This window comes from Lutzomyia longipalpis, chromosome 2 (genome assembly GCF_024334085.1).
Source record: "Lutzomyia longipalpis isolate SR_M1_2022 chromosome 2, ASM2433408v1".
NCBI lineage: Eukaryota > Metazoa > Arthropoda > Insecta > Diptera > Psychodidae > Lutzomyia > Lutzomyia longipalpis.
The window spans coordinates 24,992,325-25,012,278 of record NC_074708.1 but is presented as its reverse complement, the minus strand read 5'-3'; the positions used below and the strand labels follow the sequence as shown (position 1 = coordinate 25,012,278).

The 19,954-nt window shown below is 35.4% G+C and overlaps 1 protein-coding gene across 1 annotated transcript in view; it reads left to right on the top strand.

Moving 5' to 3' along the window:
- LOC129789275 (uncharacterized) overlaps window positions 1-19,954 on the top strand; it is a 70,220-nt gene that overhangs the window by 37,189 nt on the left and 13,077 nt on the right. The window contains 7 exon segments of the mRNA XM_055825928.1: window positions 1,377-1,441; window positions 1,516-1,678; window positions 2,305-2,441; window positions 8,710-8,815; window positions 16,033-16,725; window positions 18,323-18,439; window positions 18,828-18,991. Coding sequence (XP_055681903.1) covers window positions 1,377-1,441; window positions 1,516-1,678; window positions 2,305-2,441; window positions 8,710-8,815; window positions 16,033-16,725; window positions 18,323-18,439; window positions 18,828-18,991 — 1,445 coding nt within the window.

Below are 19,954 nucleotides of genomic sequence, written 5' to 3'. Positions count from 1 at the left end.
TAAATTTATATTCAGGAAGCCACCTGCTGGGTAAATTAGGTCTGCATATGAAATTTCAAACCACAAGTTACCTTTTCGAATGTGGGGGTGTGTGCGCAAAAGACTATGCGGGGGCGAAGAAAATTCGTCACGTGCAAATGAAGAAACACACGGAATTTCGTGAGAAAATTGAGAGGTATGCTTTTCTTGCCATGGTAAGGGATAATAGTAATTGTAAGCAGGGGAAGATGAGTGTACTGTAGGAGGGTGCGGGCTGAGGAAAAGGAGAGACAGAGAAAAAAGAAGAAATATTTCTTCGCGACCGCGTTGGAAAATTGTACCGGGACGACTTTCATCATCATCTGGGGAGAAATATTTCTCAATGGGTCCTCCCCACTGCCTTGTATAAGGTAATTGAGTCGATTGGATGACAACGTGGTTCACGGTACACCTTTCTTCGCTGAAATATGTCTCATAACGAAATTGTTATATTTCACTTGAGGCGCACCGGATGAAAAATCATAACGGAGTGTATAATTTATATTGAAGCTTTTGAATTTTCTGCTTTTTTCAACCACCCTCTACCCCAATCCCAAGAGGAGTATTGGGGATGGTGTAGAAATGAGGAAATTGTCTCTGCAGGGCTTTTCGCTGCTCTTCACTGAATTTCTTTTCTGCATTTGCGGAATGGATTGTGGATTTCCTCCTAAGGGGATATCTTGTAATGACCTCAGGGGTTTCTTGTAAGAACCAAGATTTCTTTGCCTTTCTTTCCATTTTTCTTTACTTACGTCTCATATCTCAAATGGTACGTTGTAGTACAGCAATTATTGGTAACTATTTCTTATTTTCTTATGTTTTAGTGTATGATGTGTGCAATGAATTGTTTCCTAACGTCTTGATAATCGATCTGGGTGAAAATTATTGAACAAAAGATCTTTGAAAATAAGAGTTAATCTTTAGAACTTTTTTTGATAAATTTTACTTTTTAATTCTCTTTGTTTATTGCGTAAAGGAGAAAAGCTCACAAATAATTTATAAAAGTTAATTTTCCATTAAAAAAATCTTTGCGAAAAAATGGAATTCACGAAAACTTCTTAGGGAGCTTTTTCGAAAGCTTTTTCTTAAAAAAAAATTCTTCTAAACAATTGAAGGACTTCTCTTACAAAACAAAAGTAAGAAAAAAGCACAACGATCACGATGAGCTTTCCGTTGGAAAATCTTAATTTAAAATTTAAAACCAGAAAATAAGATTGAAATGAACTTAATCAATTTAATTATTACTGATTTATAGCTTAAAAAATACTCTATTTTATTCAAAGTATAACAGAACATTCATAATATTAACAAATAAACAAAAAAAATGTTCAATTTATATTTTTTTATTTTCTTTGCAGATTAATCGTTTCCTGAGGAATTCTAACATAACAAATGTGACTGATTTGGAAATTTCCAAAGAACTGTAAGTCAGAAAATCAATCACTCATAGTAACGAATTAGGGCTAATAATAATTCCTTTATTTGTTGTTTATTTAGGTCAAGGGGCGCGGATGTAACCTTTCACTTTTTCGGAAGTGAATTGGATGGCTCCAGGGTTCGTGATGCTGTGAATCGTTTAGTGGAACGAGGTCGTATTGGGAACTTTTCATTAGTTCAAACATATCAGTCTTTTCGACAGGAACCTGGCTTGGAATTACAGGTTAGTCTACTGCTAAAATATCATGTAAAATATAAAATTAATTGATGCAAAATAATATTCGTGATGCTTACATTTGAAAATCAAATTTTGACGCATTTACAAAATCTTTCACGCTTCTATACACTCATTATTTTGAACCACAATTAAATCCACGCAAAATGGATGAATTTTAGACTTCATTATCATGTCTATTTTTGTATGATGAAACGATATTAAATATTGATTGAAAATGCATTTTGGGAAATTTCAAATTATATCCCCACAGAACCCACCGCATAATTGTAATATTGTTTTACCGGATATTCAATGAAAATTAAAGGAAAATTATTCTAATCAATTCCCATTCAGCTTCATGGGCGGAAATTGATGGGAATTATAAATTTTCACCTAGAAATAGGAAATGTCTAAATATGCGTGGAGTTTTCTGAACAATACTGTGTAAATTATAATCTTTCTACCTGTTGAAATAAATTTTATATAAAAATCTATTGAAGGTTGTTTTTAGTTTTATTCATTAATTCGTTCTAAAAATAAATCTTCAATAGCACAGTGTTAGAAAATAATTTTCAGAAAATATTTTTGCTATAGTTTTTCTCTTTCTTATCTCAAAAATATTTTCTTTTCAGTCCGTGGTGGTTAATCAAAAGTCTGCTGTTCGTGAAAAATCCGAATTTATCTTATCATGTGTCGCTCAAGGATCACCCAAAATGATCTTTCGTTGGTACAAAAATGGTGTCTTCATCAACATTACTAAAGCAACAAGGTGAGTTGAATTTCCTTATGAAAATTCCCCCATTTTCTCCATAAAAAAGTATTATTTTGCTCTCAAAGTCTGGATGATTGTAGTGGTTGCATAAATCACATGCCAAAAGCTAGTCTTCTTGCGCGAGTGCAGGAGAAGAATTTTAATCTTAAAAAGTAATTTCAAAATGCAAGAAGAAATTGCCTTACAAAAGTACTTCTCTTCAACTTTCTCAAAATTGCAAGAAATCACAAAAAGGGGTGACATTATCATGACAATAGTCTCACAAACTCCAAAAAGCAACATACGAAAAAGAATTCTTGTATTATGTATGTATGTATGTAGTATTTAGTCTGGAAGCAAATTTAATATGTAAGATACTGACAATTGTATTACGCTATTCTTCCCATCTTCTTCAGCAAATCAACAATGGAAATATTCTCAAGGAATATCTCTTTGCTTTTTGCTGGAAAAATATCCATGTACCAAAAGCGCTGCGTGTGAGAAAATGGAAAGAAAATTGCAACAATTTCACATTCTGCATATTCGTAAATTGAATTTAATCTTAAAGGTACTCTCGGGGCTGTGCGAAATATGGGCAAAGAGACTATGAATTTCCACCCTCTCATGTGCTCTATCGCAGTGACAACTACACAAGCATATTTTCTTCCGGTTAGACATTATGTTGTTCATACACATGAAAAAGAGGAAAAAGGGAAAATTGAAAAGTCCCTGTGACCTACCAAGCAGACAATTCACAGCAAAAATCTCTCTTGTGCAACAGATTCTTCTTCATACACAAAGAAAAATTGAGAAAACATGGAATGAGTGGTGGGAAAACAAACAAATTAATGATTTCTCTTAAGGGAAAGTCGTAAAGAAAATCCATTAAATAGCCCCCCAAATGTAGCCCCTTAATTGATTAATGATCTGTTGCTTTTTCAATTTAATGCGAAAAGGAGGAAAAGTTTTTCGGATGAAAATTTTCAAGTGTCGTAATGGGAAATCACCAAAGTCAATAAATAACATCTCCATTAATTTTGTCATTGGGAGGAGGAGGTACATAAGGAAAGTCATATCATCCTCTTGAAGCACTCAATGGGATGCTGAAAATTACCCCGGCAAGGGTTGTCCTCCCACGTCCTGTGCCAACAAATAATATGATTTTAATTGAATTTATTATACTAATGAACTACAAGGAAATTTTCTTGCAAACCATACCCATAATCAAGGGTTATTTGTTTGAAGGAAATAGCCTGAGAAAATGTACTCTCTGTGTACATAGTATGTGTATGTGGCGGACATACCTGTGAGATACAAGGGATGAGAATTAGTGGACTGTATATTAAAGATGCCACGGTGATCTACGGTGAATTGGGGATGAGCTCACCTTGAATGATAAAACAGCCGGGATTAATAAAAGGGGCTCACCATGCCCTCCTGGGCTTCTGGGAGTATGTAGCTGCTTTACCTGTGAATGAGAGAGAATAAGTGATCAGTGGGAGCCCTCCGGGTCGAGGACCAAAAATTTTCCTCTTTCGACCTGGGCTTGCCACGATCTCTCTCTCTGGCGGTGGTGGTGGCCCAACTGTGGGCTGGACTGCCGTGGAGGGGCTTCGCTGCCTTTAGGGGGTGCCTGGGATGCACAAAGATGTGCCCAAGATGCACAGGAAGTGCTTGGGATGCTCAAGAAAGTGCTGGAGACTCTCAAGGGCGCTGGGAGGTCAAACTCCCGGACGCTTGTAGATTGGCGGGATGTCCGGAAGAAGGTCAAATTGGAGGAAAGCACTCACTTGCGGCGCGGAATTAATAAGAGAATGTCTTTGCACTTAATTTACAATTTATTTAAAACTAAATAACAATTTTGCCACTTTATTTAAAGTAAAATTAAACAATTTTTAAGAAATAATTTACGGATCGCGTTTGCTTGTTGCCACTGTCAATTGCCAGACTAAAAGAGACCGGGATGCGCTTATGCAAGCGCATTTTATAATGAGATCGAGGGAGATGGCTCTAGCGGCGGGAAAACGTAAAGTGTTATACACGCTAGAGTTGAATTTCTATAGATAAATGATAAATGTCTCCAAAGTGTAATAAAATGTGAATTAATTATTTTTGGCTAAATTAAATTCTTCAGAGCATTCGGCTGAAGCCCGAACAGTATGATACATAAATAGTAGATAAACATAGTTAGGGAGATCCATATGTATTTGTATGTAAATCAATTCAGACAGAGTGATTATCTATACCTCTAATTAGTTTGTAGGAGCTTTAAAAACGTAGAATATGTGTAAATTCCTTAAAAATAATTCAAAGGAAAATATCCTTTTATTGAAAATTTCTTATCCTTCATATTCTTCTCAGAAAACTCAACGATATGTCTACGAAAATGCAATTTTTTAGAGCTTTTTGAAAAGCTTTTTGTACGACTCACTTCACAGCCGTCTACCCAATAAGAATATTAGAAAAATTCTTAACATCTTTTGTACAATTTTATTGTGAAAATACTTACAGATGTACATAAAAATGCAATTCTCGGGTATTTGCATAAGAATTCCATAATAGCCTACAAAATGCTACGTGATTCTTGGAAAAAGAATTTCAATGTAGATGTCAGGAAAATTCATATGAAAACTTTTATTAGATTTTTTTTGTATAGTTTTTTACGTTTTATTTTCATGATTTGTTCGGATAAAATAACGTCAAGCTTCAAAAGAAAGTCAACGAACTTTTTCTTTGCGGTCTTTTTGCAAAAATAATTTTTTTTGTAAGGAATTTCTGTGCTTTAGAAGAGGCTCAGAAATTCAAACTTATAGTGCTATAATTTTACTTATTTGTCCCTCTTCATTTTATGTAGGCACCTAGCTGAGCTTTCTCACTCAGACACTTACAGAAAGTCAGTATAAAGCTAGAAAAACTCACTTTCAACTTTTACCTTTCCAAAAGTTGTATGTTGTTGCATTTCGTGCGAATTTCATGTGAAAAGAATGAACGAGAAATGCAAGGAAAAATGTCAAGTGAGTGCAGACACATGACTTTTTCAGTTGTTTAGTAGACCATAAATTAACCCTTTAATTTATAATTCCATTTAGTATTTTGTCAAGAACACGACACCCCCTCACTGTAAACACTTGAGGATCCCCCAAGAAGCTCAAAATGAAGAATAGTTGAGAAAAGCTCAAATAAAAAGAGGGAAAGAAGTGCAGCAAAAAAAAAGTCAACCGAGACCACATAGAAAACACTCTCACCTGAATACATAAAACGTTATGAGAAAAGAAAGGTGTGTGTGCAATGTAGTAGCTCACGATGAAAATGAAAAGGTGGGGGTATGCCAGGTTGCTTTATCTCACACTGTGTTGGCTTCATTTACCATGAAGTACTTTCCGTGAGAGGGTGCAAATTACACATTAACCATCCCCACCAGTAAATTAGTATTTAAGAACACTGAAACCACAAAGCTCTTTTCCTATTAAAGACAAAGAAAAAACATATAATTCTTTTTTTGGGAAAATATTTTTGCAGAAAATCCAAGTAAATTATAAAAACTGAGAGAGAGAGACAAAGTCTGAAAAATCCCCCCATCTAATTCACCATGAAGAAAAAAGTTTTTCCTCAAAATGTTGAAATAAATACACCTTGGTCCGTTATAATATAGTTGGGGAGGATTAAAACGTTTGTATGTGTGTAAGGTAACTTTTAAATTATGCAGCGCACCAGCATTAAAAGTCCAAATTTAAATATTCCGCATTATTATGCACTTGCATTATTAAGTGTATACACCACTTAATAAGAGTCCACCCTCCCTCTCATTTATTCTGCTTTATCATTGTCTAGGAAAATACTTTAATGCCGTGCATTCTTCCCATCTCATAAAATTCAAAGCACTTTTCCCAAAGTACAGTTTGCGTGGGAAAGCTCCTCTTGAAACTTCTCCCACCCACTCACCCTTCAAAGAAAAAATCTGCATATATGGAGGGTTGGAATAAACAAAATCCACTAAATATTAAATAATTCTGCAATGTGTGGTGGAGGGGAAAATTAAATTAATTTTTGGTGAATTTTCAAACTCCTATTCCCTTCATAAATCGTTAATTCCGCCAGCATACACACACAAGATTAAGGACGGGGGTGTAATTTAATTAGCAATGTTGTTTATCTACGAAACTCATTTTAATTCAATATCCATAAAGAATTATTATGGTCTAATAGCTGTGTGATAGTTAATGTGGAATTAATGAGGAAAAGGTGTACCGGGTGGGCGGCTGAGGGGGCGGGAGAAGACACAAGCCAGAGGGTTATTGAGAATTTATCGTAATTCCAACCACTATTATGCCAAACGAGATTAGCATAGCAAACTTTCATCCCCAAAGGTAACCTAATTAGGGGATGCGCTTTAATCTCAAGATCATCCCATCGTGAAGGACAACAAAGCAACTACACTAAAACGACTATTATTCATTGCTTAAGCGTTGTTTGGTGTGAATATTAAGTAGCGGGAGCTTTCTATGTTGGACGAGGGAGGGTGAGAGAGGGATGAAAGCTTTAAAAAAGAAATTAAAATATTATTCACGCGCCAGTTTGTTCATTTAGCAACAAGTCCCGGCTCGAAACATCGCATAAAAGCTAATGAAATTTTGAAAGCAATTATCTCGATAGATAAATACGTTAAGTCCGGATGAAAATTGGTGTATTAAACTGCGAATTATCTAAGCTATTAAACGGAATAGATTATTACCCCAAAAATCATTAAAAGTTCTCCAAAAAAAATTACGTCTGAAACAAAATATTTTGCTCATTATGCTAATTTCACAAAAGTGTGTAGGAAATATTATCTAAAATTAATAATTAAATTACTTCAAATTGCCACCCCTCAAAAATGTGTTGCAATTAATAAAAATTCACCACAATATTTATTTAATTTATTAATATTTATTTTTAAATTATTCCCCGTACAAATATGTCCACCTCCATCTATAAATAATTATCCCTACATAAAAAACACATTTTTTGTACTCCTAATTAACACAAATATAATAAATTAATTTTCATGCCATTGGCAGTCACTCTCATCCTCCGTCAAGAGCAACATTTTGTGACACAGAAGAGAAAATAAATATGCGTGGGTGTTGGGAAATTCTCGGAAATTTTCCACGCTGAAATGGTCAAATAATGATTTTTTGCAGCATTTTAAGGGGTTCAATCATTAAATGAAACTTTAATTTCAACCATGACTCGCTTTTGCGTGATTAGAATTTTCTTCTTGCTACTTAACAACCCCCCCTGTAGCAGTACAAGGGTCCTTTTCGCGGAAGTAAATTGAAAACTCGTCAAATCAACCCTGCTTCAAGGTTAAAAAGGTTATTGGTGTACGCAGAATGATTGACTGCCGCAGGGATTCAGCGAATTTGAAAAAAAAAATCAACGAAAATAAATAAAAACAGCCTCACATACTCCCGACAAGGGAACAGTTTAAAAAATGATTTGAGTAATTTAAAATTAAAAAAAAAACAGGGATGGATGATAAAGGACCTTTTTCCCGTGGCGGATGACCTCAAATTTTCCGCTTCTGGAAAAAATGTATATTCTGCTTTACATGCCAATGCTCGTTCATTATCATGTTAGGCAAGTTCGCGTTTGAGCTTTTTTTTTCAGGGAGTTTGAGGGAACTTTTCCCCACATACATACATACATATATGGTAAAGTTTTTCCTCCCTTTCTGCTGGCTGTGCTGGCTCTAACCCACCCATATTACCCTACAGAGAGAATCTTTTTTTCCTCCGGAAAACATTTAATTGTGTAGATTTTGTTCACAAGAAGAAATTTTCATATCTCGCAAAACCCCAAAATAATTCCTCCCCGAAAACTTCCTCAAGTCACAGGGGATATGCAATTAATTTTGCATGTTATTGCCAACGGGGAAGTGCGGTTGAAGCGTGGAGATAAGTATCATTGATGACCTCTCTGAAAAATCCCCACAATACACACAGTGGGGGTGGGAAAGAGAGATAAAAGGGACGCCTCTTTGGCTTAATTTTCCTTCAGAGCTTTTATGAAGGCACAACAAAATTTCTTTCCAACAATATCCATTGCGTGGAAGCTGGCCTGACTTAGCTTTCCACGTCAACTACAAAGAAATTCGTGAGAGTAAAAAAAAATTCCCACAAAGCTGATCAAGAAGAAATATCTTGCTTGAAGGCAAAAGTTAATAACAGTGTATGAAATTGATTTTTTTTTGCCATTATGTACTCTTGGTTGCTCCATCTGATTGTGTGTACGTTAACAATTTCAGAAATATGTGGACACGTCTTCTCCCGCTGGATTCAAAAAATCATTACACAGCCCTCCTGGGGATATCAAAGACCAGCCACCTGGATGAGGGGCTCTACACTTGTCAGGTAAATAAACTCTACTATATGTATCGTATGTGCCCATATTCCGTATATAATAGCCCAGGATATGAAGATAAACGAGAGATGAACCAACATGAAAGATCCAACCTCACGTGCAAGCTTCATTTTCCCATTGTGTCCATGGTTTAATGGACAAGTTGAATGGCATGTCGCTACCCTCTCTTGCCACACGTTGCCCACACCCCTCCAGGAAACCTTTAAAATCTATTGATAAAATATGGGGCACCAGAGGGAGGATAAAAAAAGGATACAATATTTTCAAATTTAGTGACTTTTAAAGTTACATATTTGAAGAGATTTATCCGGGAAATGCCGTAAGAAAGAAAATCAATCCGGAAGATTTAGGATGAATTGAAGAATTGATATGTTGTGGTCTTTGACCCTTAAGAAGCTTTATCAACCCTTGAAACCAAATCGGCCCAATCGTTTTTCTTTTATTGAGCTTTTATCATGGGTGTCTTACGTTAAGCTCAAAAGTTTTTTTTTCGTGTTAACTCTTTCGCGTTCATTGGGTCATAAGCTGATTCAAACATGAATTGAATTGAATTAAATTTTTTAAATGATTTAAATTAAAGTAAAAGATGCTAAAGAAAAAAATTGTGTAAGAGAAAACCTTTGAAAGTCACATATTCTCATGACAAGACAGAATGTCTCAGCGTTTTTACATTTCGTCAGGTCGTGAAAGGGTTAAAATGAAAATTTTAATTTCTTTATAGACTTATTTTGAGAGAAAATGTTTTATTTGCTTTTCAGCTATGATTCTTTTTTTTATTACTATATCATATTCAACACAGAAGAAAATATTATGCAGGTTCGAAGAAGAAAAGCATATGCTCTTAAACACATTTTAAGAAAAGCATATGCTTCACACATTCAAAAGGAAAACTGAATAGGGGCGTGATTTTGACATTTTTTTGCCTTGTTTATCTTTTTTAACTAAATCCAAAAAGAAAATCACCTAAAAGTTTTTTTTTGCTTTACAAAATTTATTCTCTTTCTTTCATTTTATTATGTTTAAATGAAATCCTAAAAATGAATGCCCTCCTTCACACACGTCGTTTCTGTAACATTCTAAATACCCTCAATTGAGAGCATTTGCCGAAAGTTTCATGTCATCATCATGCTACAATTTTTCACATGCAGTGTGCTTGGAGTTGTAAGCTCGAAAGCACTGCAAAAGCTCTTTTAATGAAATAAATGCTATGAATACCATGCAGTCCGTTTATGAAGCTCACAACAAACATCTCTCGAAAACAAAGAGGCAAAACATCCCCTCTTCAGCGCATTTAATTATGAAAAAATTCTTGTCAATGCTCCAAAGGGCATACGTTGCTCTAACTAAATACAGTGAATGAGTACAGTGCTCCATATAGTGAGTGAGGAATCCTTTTGGCAAATTATCCCTAAAATCATCCACTAATTGCACTGGAATTAGGTAAAATATTTTATTCTCTAAGCTTTGTAAAGCTCTCTGTGAATAGCGCTATAATCCTCCCCGATAGTCTCACCTGACATGCCGTGATGTATGTGAAATTTGCAGTAATGTGAATGTAATTTGGTGCAATAATGATATCAAATAGCACTGAGAGGGAGAGGGTGGGTGTGGGGGTGAGAGAGGGGTGCAATGCTATTACTTCATTTACATGCACTTACCCAAATAGGATTCAGTGGCAAAACCGCAGATGATTTAGCAAACCTCTGGGTTTAGTTGTCTATGTACTAAATGCGGTTTCATCCACTTGTTCTGCCTGAGTTGGAAGCTAAAATTCCCAGAGAAGCTCAAAATTGGGGGATGATTGGTGTGTGGAGTGGTGGTACCCTTGAAGGGTTTCTTTTCTTTTCTCTCTGGGTATATTTCAACTAAATGCTGCCACTCAATGTCTGTATCGCCATGAGAATTGAAATATCTTGGGTGGTGTGGTGCTGCTGTTCCTTTTATTCGCATTCGCACAGTTCGCACATCATACGCAGACGATTAACTTTATGTCGACAGATAACATTATATTATTTATGGAGATCCATTGAAAATTTATAAACGACAGTATTTTGCTCTGGTTCTCCCGAGGAAGCTGCAAAATGTCCGTGACTTTATTATTAATGGTGCTTAACTCACTGGGCGATATATCCACCGCCCCCGCCTTCGTAGTCTTAATCCCAGCCATATAGCATTTCATGTGTCTCCGCATGGTCCGTGATGTGTGTGTGGAGGGAATACGAGAGGGTCATGTCAGAAAGTCCATTAATTTTTCTATGTGTCATATTGCGTAGACATTTATTACATAGTCGGCAACTTTAGTTGTTGGCTCTGCGAATTTTACTACGATTAAATGTATATACGGCGACGTGTGTACGTGTCATTAATGTGGGTGGTTTGCACCCCTCACGCCGTAGGGGTAGGGTGGTAGCTTTTACTCTTTCATTTATACTTTTGCGGGGAAAAAGTGGTGGTGGTGGGTACACCTCCCCAACTCTCGCCCTCTCTCGTGTGGGAATGGCTTTTGAATTTGGAATTTTGCACACGTGTCACGATGAATCGTTTCCACTCCCGAAGGGGTTGAAAATATTGTCTCGCGCGACTTGCGTTGTTGGAGGAAATCGCGCGTTGTACCAAAATGGTGTGTCTGTGCGAAATGATAAATCCTCATTTTCGCCCTCGTAATGATTCTCCTGTGACATTCACTATCTTGTGCTCTTCAGCAGCAATAAAAGTTGGTCGCTGTGTTGGTAATTGCGGGGACTTTTCCTGTATGCTTTGATGAGAGTTTTCACGGTGAAATTAAATTGGGTAATTTTTTGGAGCTGTTCGGAAAACTTATGAAATAAAATAATATTTGAATTTGGCGCGCACTCGAAGTGGTGAATTCGATTGGTGAAAATAGACAAAGTGGGGCAAAAAGAATGATTTGGCGGGACAGATTGAATTTAGAAAGCAAGGATTCAAACTTGCTTGCTCCGTAATAAAGTGTAATTTTATCACGTAAAATACGGAAATTTCGCGAACAAGAGCTTTTGCTGCTATTTGAGCTTTTCATCAGGCGCTAGTTGAATGTTAAAATTATTCTGTTTGATGAATTTTGAAAAGGATTGATGTGAAAGCTTTGGGAAGTTGTAATGTTTCTGTCTCAAGCTGTCCATTCTATATAACTGATTATTCCTCAGGGCTTTCCTTGAAATATATATGAGCTTTCCTCAGTATATATTCTCTGAAATTATTCTACTCAATTACCTTAAAAATCTTTGCAATTTTCCTTCGATCTCTCACTTCAAAACACCTTTAAAAATTAAAAAGTTTTAAGCAGAATAATTCAAAATGAGTAACACAACAAACTTTCAATCCTTACTAAAAAAATACATAACAATCCCAAATTACAACTTTACTATACAAAAAGAAACCTACATAACTCCCTTTTATCAAGTTTGAATAGCAAAGAAGAATTTTATTCCAAACACAGTCATTTCAAACTTGAAGCTTTGGTAGCATTTGTGAAAACCAATTATGGAAAATTGAGGCATGGTGGATGGAAATACTTTGTGCAAGTTCATTATTTTGTAGAACAATAGGGAATTTGCAAAATAACACCGAAAACCCGTCCGTTTTTCCCTCTTTTTCTCCACCATCACTTACAAATTCAACCCATTTTCCTTGGTATTCATCCCACAACCCCCCTCCCCCTCTCCATGCATTTCCCGCATGATGCAGTCAAAAAGTCCAAATGATGGACTTGAAAGTTTTCCACCGTCTTGTTGTTACTCCCAACTTTTGCATTATTGCACATCTCGCCGCGAGTGTGAAAGAAGATGTCCTAAAGTACCATAAGCACGTACATACTATAAAACTTTAATCTCAATTCCCCAATGTGACCAAAACCCCAACAGCCCTGGGGGGTGGAGTGGTAGCGCGAGCTTTTTCTCCCATCGCGACCTGCGCATCAAAAAGCTCATTCAGATCCCATTTTCCTACTACATGACTTTTCCACTCTTGTCATCAATCTCTTATCCCTTTTCTATCTCTTAATTAATGTGTTAGAGCAACACAATAACTTGACTATTAAATGTTCTCATCTCACTATAGAATATAGAGAAGCAAGAAGAATTATTCTTCATGACGCACTCGCGTGAAAAGTACAATTATTTACTTCCAGACACTTTCCCGGGAGAATTTTGTGTGAGTGTGTGTGTGTGGGGGAAAATAAAAAGGCCGCGTGTACGAATATGTAGCACACCTGAGATATGCATTGCTCTCCCAAACAGTTTCACCCGAAGACAGCTTAATAGCTTCCACACTTTATTAATGGCCAGGCGACAATTTATACGCCATTCCCAAGCAATTTATTCACAAAGACACATTGCTGAAACACAGAACAAAAATTTAATTCATTTCTCGGGGGGTGTAAACAATCAGTTTTTTCGCATAAAAAACATAAATTTAATGCTTCAAGAAATACATTACGCGGTTTTATACCAAATGCGCAAAAAAGTGCTTTGAAAGGATAAAATATTTGACTACAAAGTACTTTGTGGAATAAATGACGGAGTTTTAGGGATTTGTAATTAGAGAAATTTGAATTCTTGTTGGTTTTTTAAAGGGTTTTGTGTATGAGCTTTTAGCTGCTTAACTCAAACATTTTTTTAAACATTCTTTTTCTGTACCTCTACACTCTGTACTCTCTGTATCTTCTAAATTTCAGTACAAAAATGTACAGTGAAAGTCTTGAATCTAAAAGAACCTTCTTCCTTCCATCAAAGGTTTCCTCCCTTAACACCAAAACTTACTTACCAGTTAGTCAAATTAACTTTCCACCACTCCAACTCTGCTGAAAGGAAAATTAAAAGATTCATCACTTTTTATGAAAATTTCTCCTTTTTATCCGTAATTAAAGTGCTATGCACCATCTCTAACAGAATAAAGAGAGATCCCTTATGCTTTTGCCCTTAAGATATGCAATGGTGCAATGCAAAAAAAACACAAATCCCTCTTCATTCCCTTCTTTTTTTTGTAAACACATCTTTTTAAATTAAAATTTATGAAGATAGTGCCCATGTGTACATACACACACCGGTAATGTGAAAAGCAATTTGCACGAGAAAGTAGAGGAGGAAATTGCTAACCGTAAGCTATCCGCATGGATTTTCCTTTAGGAGGATTTATTCATTAAAAATAATTAAAGTGCTACGTGAAAATCATGTGAAGAGCTGAATAATTTGGTGCAGACCAAAGACATTGGGGATGCGAAAGGGGCTATAAGATTGCTCACATGTTGAGGTTTTACTTGCTGGAAATTCTTGGCAATTTGTGTGCTTGTGTGGCTCTCTCTGCACCTTCACTTACAGTTTATGACACATTAAATGAATATTTGACAGAACCATCCCTTTTGGTATGTGCTCTGCACCTCAGATAGTCAAGAAGGATTCACTGAAGATGCGTTAAGAGGAGTATGGATCATAGAGCCATCGTACTGACTGAATGTACTTAAAAATTAAATATTTAATAGGTTAATTTGACTTTTACCACACAGGAAATGATTTATTTTACATTTACATGAAGGATTTTGATTTAAAAAAAATCCTCTGATGCATTAGAAGCTTTCTAAAATCATTTAAAACAATTATGCTTTTACCTGAGCTTTTTGAGCTTTTTAGAATAAATTTAATTTTATTACAGGAATGATGGAGAAATCTTTGATGTGAAATAATTTTGATTTATCCTTCAAAAACATTCAATTTGCACTTAATCCTCAGAAGCTCATCAAACTAACATGAGCTTTAGATGATTAAACGGTACATGAAGTAATAAGAATTTAGTTTTCCTTTTATTTTTCACAACTAATTGAATTTTAAACAAAACCTCAATTCGAAAAGGAATGTTTCGAATCAATAAAGTTCCTTCCTCATCAATGAAAGGATTTTTGTTCACAAAATATAGGATCTTCAGAAATATTTTAGATAAAGTTGTTTATCTTCTATTCAATGGGAAAGTTAACCCAGACTTGTTCATTTTATATAATTTATTACACTACTCTCAGAAAATTTTCTTTGTTGACTTTGAGCGAATAAAAATAGCAAAAAAGCTCTAATTTTCTCAAAAATTTGAACTGATTCAGTTTAAAAAAATTTTTGAACTTCTTTTTGGTGTTCTTGTGTTAAATTACAGGAAATTTTCTCAATAAAATTGACTTTTCAATACAATTTTAGAGTCAGAAGCTTTACGAAAGCTTTAAAAATCTCCTATCTGGGTTAAAAGTATAAAGCTTTGGAAAAATAACTGAAAATTCATTTTTCCATTGGAATAGAAAAAAATCATCTGAGACAAAGTTGTAGCCTGGAAAATTATCTATAAGATAGTTGTCAAGATAAAAGCTTAAATATTTCTTGAGAAATCAAGAAACATTTTTTACTAAAAACTTTAACTTTTCCCCAGGTTCCTTTGCTATAAATTCTCGTGTATTTTTAAGACGTTTCATTTTTTTTAGTTTGAAGACAAAATGTCTTAAAATTAGAGACATTCAGGTACAAATTTAAAAAAGTATTGAGCATTTTCCGAAAATTTCCAGCTTTATCGAATCCCCCCCCCTCTAAGCGCTTCAAAAGCTCCCTTATTAACTTATTGAAAATGAATGATAAATAATTCCCAACTTTCTATTTGACTGTGTTACCATTGAATTGTGCTGAATAGACTTTTCACACGTAAATGCGGGTTAAATGCTCATTCACATTTCATTTTGATGTTTAGTCAAATTTTCTGATGAAATTTCAATGGTGTTGCTAAAAGCCCTTTGGCTGAAATTTTCATTACAGTAATGGTCATAAAGTTATAGCTTGCATGCAATATGAAAATACCATCCTGCCAGCGCACACGATTTACCATCCCGGGGCTTTTTGGTTGAATGTGCTTTCGCATATATGGTCAGAGACTTACTCATTGTGGCTTGAAAATTTATCCATTGATGCGCTGTATGTCATAAAAGGTAGATGATATATTGCTCGTAGTGATGGTGACTCTATTCCTGCTCTAACTTTTGATAAGGGCCAGTGTGGGGAGTGAGGGTGCGATAGTTGGCAGGGGTGGGTCGCAGTGCGAAAAGGGTGCAAAGTCGGATAAAAGTGACTTGAATAATATAATCCTCACTGTCGCGTACTGAATAACAATGGGCATTTGGGATTCTCGATTCATTTTTTCTCTCTCTCATCTTCCTGTGCTGTAGGTATCTGACTGGGGGCGGCAGGAGTGTCAGTCCACCCTGGTGTATGTCCTACCAGCACCCCAGTTGCGAATCGATCCACCCAGCGTGACACTCTATCGTGGGGAATCTCTCCGCTTGAGGTGCTTATCGCCCAACAATGACCACCGATACGGCCCATTGGGGTATAGTTGGACCAAAAATAATCAACTCTTCCAATCGGACCCGGACACGGAGTTCTGGGAAGATCTCTACCCCGACGGAAGTATCCTCAACATACGCAACATTCAAAAATCCGCTGGATATTCATGTGTTGTCTCCAACATGGTGGCACCCGTGTCAAAGAGTGTCTACATAACAGTGATAGATCGCGGGGTTGTTGAGCTGTGTCCGGCAAATAAAAAATTCGGCGTTTCATGGCCAGCAAGTGCCCCGGGGCCAGCTGTTCTTGCCGACTGCCCAGACCACGCTGCGGGGCAATCAATGCGAATTTGCGAACAGACAGACTTTGCCAAACCACGATGGTTGCAACCTGACTTCTCCCACTGTGTGCCCGAGCATTTAGGTGCCATTTACAATGATTTCCTCGAAGTTACATTCGGCTACCAGAGGTCCAATACATCCGTAATCCTGCAGAACACACTGGATTACTCAATCAATAGGAAGAATCATTTTCTACCCGGGGAAGCAGCATTCCTACTCCGGATGCTACAAGAGGTGAGTTTGACCACCAACATTTCCGCATCTGTTGCAGTTTCTGCGGTCACCTCCCACCGCCAGGGATGACTTTGCAAAATTCTACATTCTCTCACCCTCTCCCATCTAATCCAAACATAGAATCTCTTTTTTTTAACCCTTATTCCGATAAACTAGAAAATTTTATATCCCTGAAAGCTCTATTTGCTATATACATACATATGATATGTATGTACGTAGTAAAAGTCCTAAAAATAGTCTGAATACCTCTACACATATGAAATTTATGTTTATATGGCGTTTATGTTGCCTCTATCAACTTTTTTTTTGTCTCCAATTTCAAGTCGGCATTTTAAGTTTATTGCCCCACCCATGGGGTCTGTGGGGAAGGGGGTGGGATGTCTTATATGTCAGAAAAACAATACAATAATCTGGGTGATTTTATAGCATTCTGATGTGTGTAGGACATTGTTGTAGTAAATGACCAAGACTGGAAAGTTTTACAGGCAAATTGAGAATTTACAAGCCTTTCTCGAAGATTGCATGTTAAGCTGTTCTCTGCTGGTGGGTCAAAGTCACTTTATGCTTCTTAATAAAAAATTGAGAAATGAATTTCTAAACGACTACAGAGTTGACGATTTTGTAGATTAAATTTATAAAATCAAAAAAAGGAATTTGATATTTTTTATTACGAGTAAAATGATTAAAACTTTTTTTGAAAATGTCTTAAGGGAAACTGGAAAATTCGGGAGCTTTCCGTTGTCTCTGGAAGCTTTATGGTATTGTTGTTAAAGACAGAACATATAAAAAGTCAATAAAAAAGACATTGAAAGAAGAAATCAAGAAACAAACGACGAAAAGAGCTTTCAAGTAAATCTCATAAAAGCTCAAATGCAAACTTTACACGAAACATATATTTTCTTCCTCCTTCCTTTTAATGTTGAAAGTTTTTAACAAAAAAAATCGAATGAAAAAAGCTCCAAGGATTATTTTTGTTTAAAAATTTCTATGAAAATAATTCAATTTATTGATAAATCAATTAATAAATCTCACAGAGTGTCACTGTCACGTTAATTGTAGTGTATCCTGTCTACAGATAATAATTCACAAAAGCACAATGACAATTCAATTTTTGATGCCACTAATCACATGTCACAGAGCTTTCAAAAATAGAGTAATGTTATTGAAAAACATTGTTTAATGATTTAAAATATACAATCAAAATCATTTGAAGCAAATAATTGTTTTGTTGGATATGTCGATTTAATGTGCTTGTTGATAAATACAAATTGCATGTTTAAAATGTTTATTATTTTTACCCCAAAATTCAATGAATAGTTTATCAATTTAACTAATGTACCCCTTCAAGCTATATGATGCTCTAAATTCACTTTAATATGGCACAGAACATTATCGAATTTTGTGTCGCACCAACACGCATTCAATCGCAAATGTATAAGAAGTGAAAGCTCTTTGAAAACCTTTCAAAATTCCTCTCTCAGGGAGTACATAAAGGATGAAAGATTTTCTTTTTCAGTGCAATTTCCATTGACATTCCATTTAGGGTATTTACGGTGTATACAAATCGTAATCTCTTGGCGGGTTGATCTACTTGCAGATTCACGACTACTTGGAGAAGGTTGGAGCACGATGTGAACGTGAAATTGCATCTGAGACAACACTTCAAATCTTGGATATAATTCTCAAGAATGAATTTTCCATCAACAATCAGCAGGTTAGTAACGAAATTGAATTCTCGGAAAATAGCACAGCTGTTAGAACAAAATTCCAATTGAGTGTAAATACGTATTTGCATTTCGAATTACTTTCATTACTTCACCAATAGACACTTGAAAATATCCAATATAAATTTTATTGCAAATACTGATTGCATCAATTGTCATAAAGGTTCGCATTTGGTTCTTTTATTTTTTTCCTTTTTTGATTGAATTATCGCATCCCCTTTCAATGATGGTTGTACACACACTTTACGCAGATGAAAATGCAAAAGCTATATACATACATATATCAAATGTACATAGCACAAGTGGGACACACTCCATGAGTAATTGGAGCTATGGCAATTGGCAATTGTATTGATTGTTATCATTGTTTTTCATCAGCAAGTGAAGCATGTGCAGAAGTTATTCCTGCTGGCAGCATCGAATCGTGAGAGTGTGACAACGTCAGGCCCAAAATTGGCCGCATCAACGTCGAACCAGTTGAGCTCATTTCGTTTACACAACACACCGGTTAAAGCTCTACCATTCGAATTGCAAATATCTGGGTATGTATTACCAAATATCATTGATCATGTGGGTACAATTCCCCAATTTCCATGCGGTGGCACACATTTTCCACCACTACCCCGAAAAATATATAGGTTCGGTAGAGTTGGAATCACACAAATCATATAGAGAGCTCTTTCTCTCTCAATTGAACGTTGTTTGTAAGATATATAGAGCAATGTATTATACTTCTTCCGGAGGAGTAGGAAATAAATAAAATACAAAAGTATATTTTATTTAAAAAGTTTCATGGAGAAATAGATCTCCAAAAATGTTATCAGACACTTACAACATTACTTATTATTCCGTTTCATGCTTTGGGATCATTAATATTGTATTAAATCATATTTTTATGTTGTAAGTTTTGATTTTAAATCAATTCTTGAGAATTAAGGCAAAGTTTTGAGCAAAATCAAACATTTAGGCCATTTAGGATCATTTTCTTTAATTAAATCGTGCGAATTGAAAAGATTTAAGGTATAATGACGCTTTAGAACGGAAAGTTACCATAATCTGAAGTATTTTCCTATATATTTAACAGAAATAATTTTTCAATTTTTTTAAACAAAATTGTGTTAAAAATCTTTTCGTTTTAGAAAATTTAATTTCTAAGTCCGGCTAAAAGTTTTCAAATCAAACCTAAGAATTATTAAACCAAGCTTAGGTTTTTTAGGTCTAAATTAAAATTTTTAAAGCTAGACCTAATTTTTTTACGACATATTTAAGTTTTATTTAAGGTCTAATTTTTAGGGTTTTACAATCAAGTCAAGTTAAATCGGAAGCTTAACGTATTTGTGGATGATTTTTACAAATTTATAGAATTTTGATTTAGCTTGTGCTAATCCTAAAATTTTGAAAGTTTGATTCTAAGAAACCTATGCCAAGTCTGAAGATCTAAAGTTTGGAGAAACTAAAGTCTTATTAAAGAAACCGAAAGCGGTTTAAGAAACTGTCTAAGGGGA